The sequence below is a fragment of the Frieseomelitta varia genome, unplaced genomic scaffold, assembly GCF_011392965.1.
Source record: "Frieseomelitta varia isolate USP_RPSP 00005682 unplaced genomic scaffold, Fvar_1.2 scaffold_731, whole genome shotgun sequence".
Classification (NCBI taxonomy): Eukaryota; Metazoa; Arthropoda; class Insecta; order Hymenoptera; family Apidae; genus Frieseomelitta; species Frieseomelitta varia.
The window spans coordinates 4,530-19,589 of record NW_025110514.1 but is presented as its reverse complement, the minus strand read 5'-3'; the positions used below and the strand labels follow the sequence as shown (position 1 = coordinate 19,589).

General features: G+C 42.1%; 2 protein-coding genes across 2 annotated transcripts; both read right to left on the bottom strand.

Moving 5' to 3' along the window:
* Positions 1–8,448: 8,448 nt before the first annotated feature.
* LOC122535513 lies at positions 8,449–8,943 on the bottom strand. Its single transcript, XM_043667110.1, has one exon. The coding sequence runs from the start codon at positions 8,941–8,943 to the stop codon at positions 8,449–8,451; it is 495 nt and encodes a 164-aa protein (XP_043523045.1).
* A 3,501-nt stretch (positions 8,944–12,444) lies between these two features.
* LOC122535512 lies at positions 12,445–14,259 on the bottom strand. Its single transcript, XM_043667108.1, has 4 exons — positions 14,125–14,259; positions 13,787–14,078; positions 13,295–13,726; positions 12,445–13,223 (listed from the first exon to the last, which is right to left on the bottom strand). Exons 1-4 carry the CDS (start codon positions 14,257–14,259, stop codon positions 12,445–12,447), a joined length of 1,638 nt encoding a protein of 545 aa, XP_043523043.1.
* Between the last annotated feature and the right edge of the window lie 801 nt (positions 14,260–15,060).

The window sequence follows — 15,060 nt, the reverse complement described above, 5'->3', positions numbered from 1 at the left end:
TCAGACGCTCTATTTGACAAAGAAAACTTTCTACGGGCACTGAGTACTGACAGTACACATTAATAACTACGAACTCGAGGTCGCCAGCTATGACTCTGAAGCACATAACGTGCTCATCCTTATCTCCGACGTTAAGCAGAACTTCTACCCTCTCTCGATTTACCACAGCAGCTACCCACGGCTTTTTGGAGTTCAGCGGTTCGAGTTTAACCAAGTTTGGGGAGTTGCATCCCCTAACTTTTCCTTTATGGCAAAAGGGTTCCTGCAGACATAAAATGTCCTTTTTCTTTTGCTATAATTTCCAAATTCGCGGCTGCTGCTGCGGATCTCTGCGCATTTATCTGTCCTATTCGGATAGCCATTTAATGTGACTCTTATAGATCTCAACATGTCGCTTGAACTCAGGGCACTCCCTGTTGTGCACCTCGTGCTTCACCTCCTTACGTTTGGCCCTTATGCAGTTTATGCATTCGGGCTCGTTCTTCTTTGGGCAGTTCTTCCTTCTGCAGATGTTTTTTACTGCCACACCGGTTACAAAGCTGGCCTTGAGCACTACAGGCTTTCGCCATGTGCCCGCAGCCGTGGCACTTGTAACATTCTCATATTCCTTGATCGCCACATAAGAAAGGCTCTTCCTTTATCTAAAAGCGCTTTGTAATGCTTGGCGGGTAGCTGTACTATCCAGTTTACCCGCCTCTCATTCTTCGTTCTGATACTATGGTAAATTTAATGTCGCCCTTTACCCCCCCCCCCCCAATATCGGAATCAGAGCCGAAATCGAGGTTCTTTTTAACAAGATCCTCTTTCAGCTTCTCCGCTTTGTAGTCTTTTTCCACATTGTAAACAATAATCGACGGATCGATCTTCTTGGGCCGCTCAACGACGAACCCAAGCTTGTCCAGGTCGCAAGACTTTATGGCTTCAACGTCATCCTGTCCCATGATTTCCACCACAAGGCCTTGCTTCCTCATCTGCCTGACGTTTCGGACCTTTAGGTTCTTTCGAACCTTGTCCAGACCTTTCAAGACGTCAGCTTTTATTTCCTCATTATTCCTTTTGTCCTCCTTCTTTGGTTTAATGAGGACAACTTCATATTTTTCTTTTGGTACGTAATTCTTTCTTCTGGGCTCCGTTGTTCCGGGCCCAGCGGCACGCATTCTATGTGGGCTCATGGCTGCCGCATACGTGGAAACCACAGGTTGTGGTTTGCCAACGTTCTTAATCGTCTCCTTTAGTACCTTATTTTCCACCAAGGCACTTTGGAGGCGAGCTTCCATAGACGCCCACTTCTCCAAAATGAACTTGATGGCTGGCCTATTAATTTTATTTGACTCATTAAATAGAAATTTTTCCAGCTCCCTTCGGCACTCCGTTACGGCCTCCAAGGAGGCAACGTCGTTAGCGCCATTTCCTTTCTCGACTGCTCCATCCAGTCTTTTGCTCTTTTCTTTACTCGCATTAGGTTTGTTTGTCTGCGAGTCGTCAGGGGTAGGCGAGCGGGACGAGCTAGCCCTGCTTCGCTCTTTGATGGGTGTTAACATCACTCTCGGCTCATTTTCTATTGCCGTAGCAATCTCCTCCACATCATTTTCATTTGCTCTTTGTTTTATCTTAGGTTTTTTTGTTTGTTTTTGTTTTGGATTCCATAATTGGTCCCACGAGTGTGGCGGGAAAAAAGGTCGACCCAGGCAGAGCCCCCATTACCTGGGCAAGGCTAAATACAACCGGAGATCGCCAGGTGTCCGGAGGTTGGCCACTAAGGGCTGATGCACCCACCAGCCCACTTCCCTGTGCAACTGAGAGAGAAGTGCCTACTTGCCGCGGTCCCCAGCTTTCGGTTAAGGATTTCTTTTATAAAGGTTATCACCCTCGCGGACCAGCCGATTAAGGCAAGACCTCCGCTCCTGTGAAACATGACCACAGGCTTACGTATGAAGAAAGCTCAGCCGTCAATCCTGTACTGTAGGAGGCATAATCCGCCTGCAGCCCCTGAGGGGGGTGCGGGTGTTATTGCAGGATAATGATCGTAAGGCTCGAATTCTCTATTAACACTTTTATTTGCTAAGTTACAAGAGACGAGGAGAATATTTCTGTTCGCGGCGTATAGCACTTTCTATCGTACTCGATGACGGCCCGAATTTCTCTCTTATTCGTTTCGTATGTTCGAATTTTTCTGTCTTTTCGAAACTTTTTCTCCCCGAGGAAAACTCGGTCCCCGTCTCGGACATCCCTAATTGGCTAAACCGTTTTTGCGTTTTGTTTGCAATTAAGTTGTCACGAAATTGCGCCGCCTACTCCTTGCGTTCGAGACGCATTTTTTCTGAGAGTGGGGCTGCAATTTCGCGGGGACCAATTTCCCCGAATTGTGGCGGTGTAGCAGGGTTTCCTCTGGGCCTCACTCACTTTCTTCAAGTGTTTTCCAGATGTTGATCTAGGTGGCCCTTAGGAATCCAAGAGTTTACGACACTTCGCAGAAATGCTATTGAGGCTGTATTTCTAAAACTATAAGTGCGGACATCCGGTCTTACGCACTGCAAAACTGACTTTGGCTTTTTCAATAGCGTCGGCTCCACGTGAGTCGTAAATTCTTCTAACTTTTCTGGTTGAGAACGTCTTTTCTCCGACATCTGCTAGCCGCTACAATCTTATTATGTATAATAAGGATTTGAGAATAACGAGCCATATGCTGCGGTTGAAGTCGGACTGAACTTTCTTTATTAGATTTGTTGGGTAGTTATACAGAGTTTAAGCATGGTCTACGTGACAAATTTTACAAGAGTTGGGATAGGTGATTCAGTAGACGTATGCGTGTCAGCGAAAGATAGGAAGATAGCTATGCAAAGGCGTCTTCACACAATCGTGGTCAAGGATCGTATACAAAATCTTCAGTCGACTTAGTGGAAAAGAATGCTCAGCATATCTTTTTTACATTTTTGATTATCATGATCAAGGGGAAAGGAGTATAAATGACCAACTACTGAATTTTGTCCTAACTATTTGCAGGTTATTTTTAAGAGGACTATTACTGATTCAGTGTCAGCACTGAGCCAATATCAGGTCAGGTTAATCATCACAAAGCCATTTTGCATACAGCATTTGTAATTAAATTTTCTTTCAACATATTTAAAAACTTGTTTTTGTCTAAAAGTCTATCAATAAAAATAAATTTTCCTACCTCAGCAGTAGAGATACAGCCCATCAACGCTCCATTTCTATGTTTCACAGTTAAAGATTGTTTCTTTCAAATTGTTTATTTGCTTTTCGCCATATCTGTTTTCTGTCTATTATATCCAGAAATCTCAAACTTTCGTTTGTCAGCAAAAATCACATCATCCCACCATATTTTTTTTTTAGAAACAAATTCCAAATGTTAATCGTTTCTTTCTATTAATTTCATTTATGAAAGGCTTCTTCCGAGCTATCATCTCTCATAATAGCCTTCTTCATATAGTATATGATGTGAGTGGATCATAGGATGAAATAATACTAAAATATATATTTGAACAAATACAAGTTAGTTTATAACGCTGACACTCTTTTTATATCATTACACCATGGTTTCTTCTCCACGACCGACCTTCGGTCACAGTCTTAAAATACAACACACCAGATACGACACATATACATATCATACATTCACACATATAAAGCCAACACATATAAAGCCGCACCGCATCTTCTGCTTTACTTGACGTTGTTGTTCATTTTTCGATACTTCACTTCTTTCCTTATGTTGCCTCAACGTTCATCGTTATACTGTAACTCATCTGAGTTACGGGTACTGCGCGATTTCTGGGCTCTTCTTTATTCTGGGACTCTGGATCTCCTCTCTCGGCGTCTCGGACTAGGTCGTTGTCGCCGCCTTTCTTGGCTTGCGGGGTATTCCCTCTCCCGGCTTCTCTGTGTCGCTTCTTTTGCCTTGATTGTCTCTTCGCAAAATTGCGAGACGGCAATTTCCTCACTCCTGCTTCTCGTCAGTGCGCCTATGATCGCGTTCAGCGAGATGTCTGGACCTATCGCATCTTTCAACCTTCTTCTCTGCTGACTGAAAGACGGGCATTCTTCAACTGTGTGTTGAGCTGTGTCAGCGTCAGCTCCACACAGTTTACATGCCGCTGTCGTTTCGGCGCTTATTTGCCGCAGGTAGACACCGAAGCATCCGTGTCCGGTTATCACCTGCGTCGTTCTATATGTGAGTTTTCCCGTCCCATGTGTTGCCCATTGCTCCCAGTATGGAGCGATTGCTCTAATGACCGGTCTTGCCGTTCCGCTATTCTCCAATCCCTGTATCTATGCCCTTCGTGCAAGTTGCATGGCCTTTCTGCGCTTCCGCATCTTGTCCGCCTTTGTAAATGTTGCCCCGCTCGCTTTTGCAGCGCGAACTTGCTCGAAGGTGTCTGCTTCGACTTTTTGCCTGTATTCTGAATGGCATCATTCCTGCGAGGGTGACAGCGAACCTATCTCGGGCTCATGTTTTTCGTATAATTTTACATTTCGTATAATTTTATATTTCTCGCGTGAGTCACGTGATATTTCTATCGTCAATTCAATTTTCTTTACTGTATGCTCGTATTATATCTGTGACGGTACTCTTACTTATACCGGAAAATTTGTTTGTTTTTCTTGATATTAAAATAAAAACAAATTAAGGGGAAAAATTTGTACTTTATTGAGTAATATAGTTTCCATCATGATCTATAACACTCTGTCATTTATAAGAAAGAGTAAATATTCCCGTTTTATAAAATTCCTGATTTTTTGAAGAATTTTAGTTCACATCTTTAAGGGTCTTGTTTCTTAAAAAATGTTTCACTGACCGAAATAGGTGTTGGTCAAAGAATGTAATGTCTGGTGAGCAGGGATGGTGTGGTAGAACTTCTCGACCAAGCTCGAAAATTTTTTCACGTGTCTTTCTAGCTGCATGAAGTCGTGCGTTGTCACGTTGAAGAATAATTTTTCCTCTATTCACAGTTTCTGGTCATTTTCTGATTAAGTTCTGATTCGAGCGATCCACTTGTTCACAATAAACATCAGAATTAATAGTTTCCCCCGGATTTAACACTTTGTAATAAATGATTCCTTTATAATCCCATTAAACACAAAGCAATATCTTTCAAACCGCCAAACTGGGTTTAGGAGTTGGTTTAGCTTTCTGATTTAGTGACATCTATTGTTTATTACGCATTTTGTTATCACACGGGATCCATTTTTTGTCGCCAGTAATAATTCGTTTTAAAAAAGAGTCAGTAGAGAAAATTTCATCTCGCGCGGAGATCGTCCAGGAAACGTTGGATAGAACTATGCGAAGTCTTGTCGATTCGAACGCCCGTAGGATTCTTATTAAGATTCGAAATTACATTCAATTCAGGAACTTTGAGTAAATGTTGTATTACTAGAAACTTATCTACTACGAACTGTTCACAACAAAGAAAAAATGTTAACTTACGACAGTTCTTGTCTATAGTTTTAATTTGTCACGAAAACAAATCGTAGTTTAATATTAACTTGTCACCAAATTCTTCCATATGCTCATTCATCTTTTTTCTGCACCGGCGGTAATCTACGCGGGGACTGACACGGATGTGTCGTTTCTCGACATTATTTCATTTATGCGTAACATATTTAACTGTGGCATACTTCCGTGTAATTTTAACAATATTTCGTAGTAAATTTCTTTTCACGCTTCTTCTAATTTCTTCCATAAGTCTTTTTTTTGGTTTTGGACACATTTCTGAAAGCTTCTGTCTAATTCATCCCAAAATACATCGATTCGATTTTTTAAACATATATACATATTTTTGATGTATTTTGAAATATTTATTCAGACCATATACGTTAAATATCAGTTTTGTTTTAAGTATTATTATGAAATAGAGTAAATAGAGTACATATAACAAGATTGTATAATAAAATTAATTCGGAAAAGTATATCTGTGTTCTAGTAACTGTTTAGATCAAAATAAGCAAGTGTCCGGTTAGTAGCTAGTTCAATTTTATTTCTTTTTTTCATTTTTATTATGATTATTATAACAATAGGAGGGTAGGAAATAAAAACACTTTTTGCTACTTTTATTACCTATAAATAATATTATTAATTTTCGTTGCATCTAATACATATCATTAGATTCTATTTATGGTTGCTACAATCAAAATTGTGACAATTGCTACATTTAGCGCTATATTTATTGTCATTGTCTATGCAAATAAAATATTTCGATCGTTTTAAGTTTTCAGATTTTTGAATTTCTTTTTTTATTGTCGTCCCTGTAGATTCTATAGCATTTATAACATTTTTATGAAATTGATTTGACCAGAAATAATTTTTTGCATTTTTCTATATTCGCATTGTGACGAGACAATTTTATTCACTTCACAAAATATGTGATGAGACTATTTTATCCACTTAACGATAACTAATAACCAGTTTTCCTCATTTGCAACGAATAAAGAGAATCAGTTATTAATTGGAATATTCCCAATAAGAACGACTGAATATATCTAAGAGAATTCTACCGTAATAGCCGTCGATTCGTGACTGGGAGAATAAAGAGATCTGTATTATGTGCTGATAAAAGTTAGACTTCTTTATTGAGTGTCTGCCGGAGGGTTTGGGTATGGTCTACGTGACAAATACGCGTAAAGATGGAGTAGGTGATTCATTAGTTTGGGTTTGAGTCAGTAGTAAGAGAAATAAGGAGTCGTCTTCACAGCATCAACTAATATGCGTGATAAATTTTTCAAAAGAATATTTCTTGTTTTTATGGAATTATTACTTTCCCATCCAGGATTTTTCGTGATTCATACGATGAACGCATTGTATGCCGCTATATCTAAGTAATGCAAGAATAATAGTGGTAGTGGCCAGCGTCTTGTACATCGTCTTGACGTATATTCTCTTAATATTTTATCGAGTGCATCGACCCCACTGTATTATTATAAAATTGTATAATCTCTGGCTTGAAATTTTATTTGGGTCCCAAGTTCGTGCGGGTTTTGACGCATAAATAAAGAGTAATTTTTTATATAAAGAAATATTTTTATTCAATTATATATTCTCCATTGTTTTTTATAATACTTTCCCACCTTTTGGGCAAATTCATTGTTTAAAAGGTATAGAGTGAAGAAAACAGAAGGATTGACACAGACGAATAGATGTTAATAAATGATTATATTTCTATGCTATGTACAATCTAGCTGCTCACGAGAGTGAGCGTCGCTCTATACCGATTGTAGTGTAAGCACCACGTCGTCGCGAAGGCTACAACTGGTGATGAACGTTGTCCTCTGCCGCTTTTCTCGGCGCGAGGGCTGGGCACGTCTTCGTACAATCCATTGCCGATGTGCTTGAGGTGAAGGCAGCTCACACAGCTCACATTGTTTACACAGCTGATGTCGTCGATGAGAAGACAGCAGCTCACACAGCTGATATCGATGAGAAGACAGCAGCTCACACAGCTGATATCGATGAGAAGACAGCAGCTCACACAATTCACACTGCTTACACAGTAAAAAGGAAATGTGATTTCACTGGACAAGCTCTGAGCTCCCAAATGGGAGGGCGATCGAATGCTCTTTGACTTTTACAAGGGGAAGTCCCTTGGTCGTGCTAGGCACGCTTATAGTCTGAATTCTCGAATTCCCGAATTTACTTCCAGTACCGGCTAAATTTTCACTATGCATTGTGTTGTGCTTATTCCTTTTGTTTTAAAGTAATGGAATTTTATTGATATTTATACTTTATTTTGTATTTGTTTTATACAATTTATTGCCTTTTTAACTTACATTCATGAAATAAATTCAAGGTAACAGTAATTAAATTTTTTAATATTTATTTAGAGTGTGGTATCTCTCGTAACAGTCTCCCTTATGTAACGGAATATTACAAAATTTACATACGAAACATGTTCGACTTCTTATATTTTTCGATGCACATACTCTACATTGTTTTTGGGGTTTTTTGCTTTTACCACTTGTCACTATTCTTATAAGTTTGTGCTTCTTTATGCATGATAATCTTTCTGGATGATCTGATTTTGGTGCTCTTCTTGTAGGCTCTGAAGTATTTAGGTTGTTATTTGAGTCTGTTTCGTCACTTTGAGAATCAGTTGATGATACATCAGATATCCACGAAAGTGCCGCTTTGTGTAAGAATTTCTTGTATGTCATTTTCTTTCCGTTCAATGTTGTGTACGTTTTAAATGAATTAAAAAGCGCACAATTGATTAAAAACATTACAACTCGTTTGGTCCACTTCTTAGTTTTTCTAAAAATGGAGTAGTACGACAGATATTGATGTGCGCGATCTACTCCCTTCATATACTTGTTGTAACTAATTATCGACTCAGGCTTTTGAATTGATATATGTGATTTTCTATTTACACTTCCGGATTCCATTATTCGCGCCGAATGTATCGTCGATATCATGTTTACATTTCGTTTACCGTTATTTCATATTTGTAACAGAATATCGTTTTTTCTACGAAATGTAGCTTGACCATTTGAAAGGGTTATGTTTTGAAGACATTGTGGAAGACCTCTATTTTTCCGAATGGTCCCACATACCCGTACTTTGTTTTGCAGGAGTACTTCAGCCATATGGACACTGTTATAATAATTGTCCTGATAAATGTGATGCCAAAGATTTTTATACGGATCAATAACTTCTAGAATAGTGTTTTCCAATTTCATTCCTTGGCAAGCATACACTTGAAAATTACAAATGTATCCCGTGTGTGTTTCACAGACTGCTCTCACAAGTATGCCGTACTTTACAATTTTCGCAGGATTGTAGGTTCTGAATGATAGTCTTCCTCGCCACGGAATAATACATTCATCTAATGATAATTGTTGACAAGGTTTATATATATCAACAAACCTTTTCTTTAAATAATTTATAACTGGCTGAACTTTTACAAGTCTGTTTGAATTTGGATATATCTTCATTATTACAAAAGTGCCAGCTCTGCAATATCTGCATAAATCTACTTCTGCTCATTACTTTTGAAAAAAACGGAGTTTCGATGCTTTGCTCAGTCGACCAATAATCATGAAGTCTCTCTTTTTTTACTTGTCCCATTAGAACAATTAGACCTAAAAATCGTTTCATTTCTGGAAACGTAATATCCACCTATTTTTTCGTCTTTGGGATATTTTTATATTTATTGGTTACTTGATAGTGATATCTATTCGATTCTTTAACCAAAAATTCCAAAAGGTCATCTCCAATAAATAAATTCACAATGTCCCTTACACTTGCCTCAGATTTTGGTAAAATTTTTATGCCTGGGCTGCCTTCGAAAGGTTCCAAAATAATTGATTTGTCATTTGTTGACCATGTATCGATGTTTACTTCAGCGGTGTCATCATTATCTTCTGAATCGCTATATTGCAGTGGCAATAATTTTCGCGGCTTCCGAATGTTGATAGAAGAATCACTGCTATCATCATCACTGCTATCATCATCACTGTTATCACCATCACTGTCTCTTTCTGAATAACTGCTATAGTCTGACAAAGCATCTAAGCAAAACTCTTCATCTGCACGTTCTTTATCCATTAGAAACGGTAAAAAACTATTATAATTGATAAAAAATTGGAGAGGTCAGTATAAAGCTGCAAATAATTAACGACGTTGGCGCTGCGAAATTATAAAAAGAGCAACCCACTGACAAAAACCGTCGATAACTAAAAGCCGATTAATAGGCTACCGGTTAATAAGCGCTGGCAATCGAAAAGCCGATAAATAGGCTACCGGTCGATAAAATGTTAAGTTTTCGGGGATGTTTGCTGGATAGTGCGAGGTGAACGATTGGTAGACTCACGTTTATTTACAATGTTACACGAAATGGCGCATTCGTAAGACGCGGCGTATCGTGGAGTTTTTTATCCGTCACTCTTGACTGCCCGAATTCTTCTCTCTTTTTCCGCAGCTTCTTCACTCCGAGGAAAATTCGGTCCCCGTCTCGGACATCCCTAACTGGCTGAATCGTTTTCGAGTTTTAGCCAATTAGGTTGCCACGAAATTGCGCCGCCTACTCCTTGCGTTCGCGACGCATTTTCTCTGAGAGTGGGGCTGCAATTTCGTCGGGACCGATTTCCCTGAATTGTGGCGGTGTACCAGGGTTTACCCTGGGCCTCACTCACGTTCTTCAAGTGTTTTCCAGATGTTGATCTAGGTGGCCCTTCGGAATCAAAGAGTTTACGACGCTTCGCAGAAATGCTATTGAGGCTGTATTTATAAAACTATAAGCGCGGACATTCGATCTAACGCACTACAAAACTGTCTTCCGCCTCTTCAATTCAATAGCGTCGCCGCCACGTGAGTCGTAAATTCTTCTTTTCTGTCTGAGAAAACGTCTTTTCTCCGACATCTGCTAGCCGCTACATCACCCCTTTGCCAGTGTCCACGCTATTATTCTAAGCTTAATACTACTATTTACAATTATTTACAAAAAAATTTTACATTGCGTTCACCAGCGTACCTGAAGGCGGTCTGGGAACCTGACTCGACGGCCTGATCGTGTATACACTTGCGTTTGTGTATTCTAGATCGCGGGTTCGCGCGTCGTTGTTATTTTCATCTAGTACGTAGGCAGGTTTGAGGCGGTCGATAGACACGTGTGTGTCTCTTCCTCTTACCCTGACTACATATGTTTTTTAGTTACGGGAGACAACCGGGAACGGGCCTTTGTACGGGTTTTGCAGCGGGGGTTTTATTTGGTCGACTCTTATAAACACGTAAGACGCCGTGTTGAGATCTTTAAATTGGAAGGTTTTTCGCGTTCCATGGCGTGACTCTTCCGCAAGTCAGATATTATTGAATGTTTGTCTCAGCTGCTTAACCATGTCGGCCGGTTCCATGTTGTTCCTGTCGTTCGTTTTGCTCTCCACGAAGAAATCGGCCGGTAGACGTATCGTTTGACCGTAAATGAAACCTGATTCTGCGGAGGATGCGTGCAGATCTTCGCGATACGCTGCTCTTATGCCAAGGAAGACTGTTGGGAGGATTTCTGTCCAACGATCGTTGGTGTGACACTTGATTGCGGCTTTTAATTGACGGTGGAACCGTTCTATCATGCCGTTCGCAGCTGGGTGGTATGCCGTCGTTCGCAAATGTTGCGTCCCGAGCATTGCGCTGATTTGATTGAATAATCTCGATTCAAATTGTCTGCCTTGGTTGGTGGTGACGCGAATCGGGATATCCAACTTTCAATGAAACAACTTTTCGCAACTGTTTCCGCTTCGATGTTAGCGATCGGAAAGCCTTCGGGCCAGCGCGTGTATCTGTCTACGCAAGCGAGGCAGTATCTTTCCCCTTCTGAACTTGGTAGCGGGCCCACTAGGTCGATATACACATGTTCGAAGCTAGTGGACGGCGGCAAAAAGTTTGCTGTGAGACTTACTACGTGCCTGCTAACTTTAAGCTCGCTGACATTGTACAGCTTCTATTTCCTACTGTGGCCATTTCCTACAGTCGCGGTCGATCGACGGCCAGACGAAACGTTGTTTAATCAGCCTGACTGTCGTTTGTATTCCCGGGTGTGCTATACCATGCACTGAATCGAATGCTTGTCTGCGATATGCAGGTGTTACGAACGGCCTGTATGCGTCAGTTGATATGTCGCAGTACACGGCGGTATCGCAGCCTATCGATTTGATCATTTTTAATTGCAGCGAAGTGCCAGACGCGGTGAGCAGTTGTTTTAATTCCTCGTCTGAATTTTGTGACTGGGCTAGACGTTCGTAGTCTAGTGCCACGGTCACTGCTTCTACTCTAGAATGTGCGTCTGCCACCTCGTTATCTTTTCCGCTGACTTGTCTGATATCGGTTGTGAATTGACTAGTAAAATCAAGATATCGGAACTGTCGTGACTTTTTTCTGGTTTCTGTTTGAATGCGTATACTAACGGTTTGTGGTTTACACAGCAAACGATCGTCCTTCCGCCGCGTGCCGAAACTGTTTAATCGCGGAATAAACTGCGAGCAACTCTGTCGTAGGCGCTATACTTGCGCTGTGCTGACGACAAAAATTTCGTGAAGAAAGTTAGTGGTCGTCACGCACCTTCCTTTTGTTGTTGTAGGGTTGCTCCTAACGCAAAATCGGACGCATCCACCATAATCGCGAGATTCGCATGATTTGATGTGTTAACAACGCATCCTTCAGCGCTTTAAATGCTGTATGCGCTTCAGCGAACCATTGGATCGGAGCATTACGTTTTAATTTAAAAGCTGGTTCAGCGGAGCTTGCAGCTTCGTGGCCTTGGGTATGAATCTTCGATAGAAGTTCATCATACCTAGGAATCTACGAAGTTGTTTTACGGTGTCCGGATTAGGAAAATCTAAAATCGCTTTGACTTTTTCGGCGAGCGGTTTCGTTCCGTTTTCGTCCCGTTTTCGTCTGCCGTGTAACCGAAAAATTTTGTTTCGGTTTGCGCGAATACGCATTTAGTTGGATTGACTACTACGCCGTACAGTTGTTCCAAGTGTTCGCGTTGTTCTTTTTCGTCTCAGGAGGCAACTAGAATGTCGTCCACGTACGCGTAACAAAAGTCGAGCGGTATCGATGAACCGCTGAAAGATCTGCGCAGCATTGCTCAATCCGAATGGCATTACGGTGTATTCGTACAAATCCAAGGGTGTTGTGATCGCGGTTTTCGGTATGTCCCCACGATGGACCGGTATCTGATGATAAGCGCGTACCAGGTCCATGGTCGAGAATATTTTCTTCCCGGAGAGCATTCGCGAAAAGTCTTCGATATGTGGTATCGGATGTCGATCGGGTACCGTTCGTGAATTTAATGCGCGATAATCGCCACAGGCTCGCCATCTGTGATCCTTTTTTGGAACCATATGTAGGGCGGAAGCCCACTGGCTTTTGGATGGGCGGATGTGTCCCTGGCTCATTAACTCGCTAAATTCTGTATGCGCGATCTTATACATATCCGATACCAGTCTACGCGGTCTGCAATGCACTGGCGGACCAGGCGTCGTATTGATATAATGGACGACATCGTGCTTTACCTTACGCGGATTCGCTGTTGGTCTCGTGACGTCCGGGTACTTGGCGAGGAGCTGGTGGTACGGTGAGTCGTCCACAATGGTCCTCACTGAAGTCGGTTCTCCGTTGGCGATCTTCCCCGTTGAGGAAAGCGATGTCGTGGTGTCCAATAATCGGCGGCGTCGGAGGTCGACGAGCAGCCCGTAGTGGGTTAGGAGATCCGCTCCTACGATGGGTTTCGCCACGTCGGCGATGACGCTCGTCGAAGTCCAAGGTCAAGCCGGAAAGTCCTAATACCATAGGTGTTTATGGTAGTCCCATTTGCCGCATACATTGCTCTCTTCGGCCTTTCATACATGTACGCGATAGCACTCACGGTGTCGACTAGGAACGCCATTTTCGTCACGAGATTGGTGACGAAGAGACAGCTTGTCCTTGGCCCGTCACTATTAGCTGTATCTAGTGTCGGGACTCTCCATTTCTCGACTGGAAATTGCTCGGCGGCTGACATTTCGTGGATCTGTTGCCGAAGGTCCGATGGTACCAGCAGTGGTCCCTCGATACTGGCGATTACGACCTTCGCCGGCTTTTTGATCGTGATCTCGCTGTTTATCGTGCCGAGGTTTGGGCGAAAGTCTTGACGAGCTCGGTCATCTGATTTCGGAGCTCCTTCAGCTCCTGACGCAGCTCGAAATCCCTGGTGGTGCTCGTGATTTGCAGTACGCTCTCCTGAGTCCGCATGGTGTTCGGTTCCACGGCTTTCAGCATTGTATTGTGTATTCTATCTGCCGCGACTGCTAGTTGTTCTAACGGGATGTCCAACGCTCGTGACTGTCCGGACTACTTGTGACAATCTGTTTAACCACAAGGTCCTTAGGATATCCTCTGTCGCGGTTTCACCTGCCAACGTCCTCATGTGGCGGAGGAACTGCGACAGTGTCCGGTCACTCATTTCTTCTTGTTCGAATAGCCTTTGCAATTGATTGCTACGCGTTGCGCAGACCATCTCCGTCCTCAGCGTTTCGTAACAGTCTTTTTCGGGCGGATTGCTGATTATATCAGCGATCTCGCCCGCGTTCGTCTATATGAGCGAGCGCAAATCTACATTTTGCCTGATCCGATTTGACCTCGTTTGCCTCGAAGTGTATGTCGAATTGTTTGAACCATAGGTCAGGTTTCTCCGACTGGAATAACGGCGCATGAAATTGCGGCTCTCTCGCATGTTCCGCATCGGTAGCACGTGTAGCACTTCTTGTCGCCATATCGAGTCTTTTAGAATCGTTTACTACACTATACATCGATCACGTGGGTATCACTAATTTTGGGGATGTTTGCTGGATAGTGCGAGGTGAACGATTGGTAGACTCATATTAGTGGTTAACACGTTTATTTACAATGTTACACGAAATGGCGCGGAGTTCGTAAGACGCGGAGTTTTTTTATCAGTCACTCTTGACTGTCCGAATTCTTCTCTCTTTTTCCGCAGCTTCTTCGCTCCGAGGAAAACTCGGTCTCCGTCTCGGACATCCCTAATTGGCTGAATCGTTTTTGAGTTTTAGCCGATTAGGTTGCTACGAAATTGTGCCGCCTACTTAAATGTGCCTAACCTTGCGTGGCGCATTTTCTCTGAGAGTGGGGCTGCAATTTCGTCGGGACTGATTTTCCTGAATTGTGGCGGTGTAGGAAGGTTTCCTCTGGGCCTCACTCACTTTCTTCAAGTGTTTTCCAGATGTTGATCTAGGTGGCGCTTAGGAATCCAAGAGTTTACGACGCTTCGTAGAAATGCTATCGAGGCCATATTTCTAAAACTATAAGTGCGGACGTCTGGTCTTACGCACTGTAAAAACTAAACTTGGCCTCGTCGTACAGCCTAGGCGTAAATTCTCCTAACTTTTCTGTCTGAGAAAACGTCTTTTCTCCGACATCTGCTAGCCGCTACAAGTTCGATAATTGAGAAATTTCTTCTCGTCTCTTAGAGTTTTCAATCTCCAAAATGTTCAAAGACTTAGCTATTCCTCTTAGGCTAGCTTCGATACCAACAATTTGGTCGGGAGATGATGCTC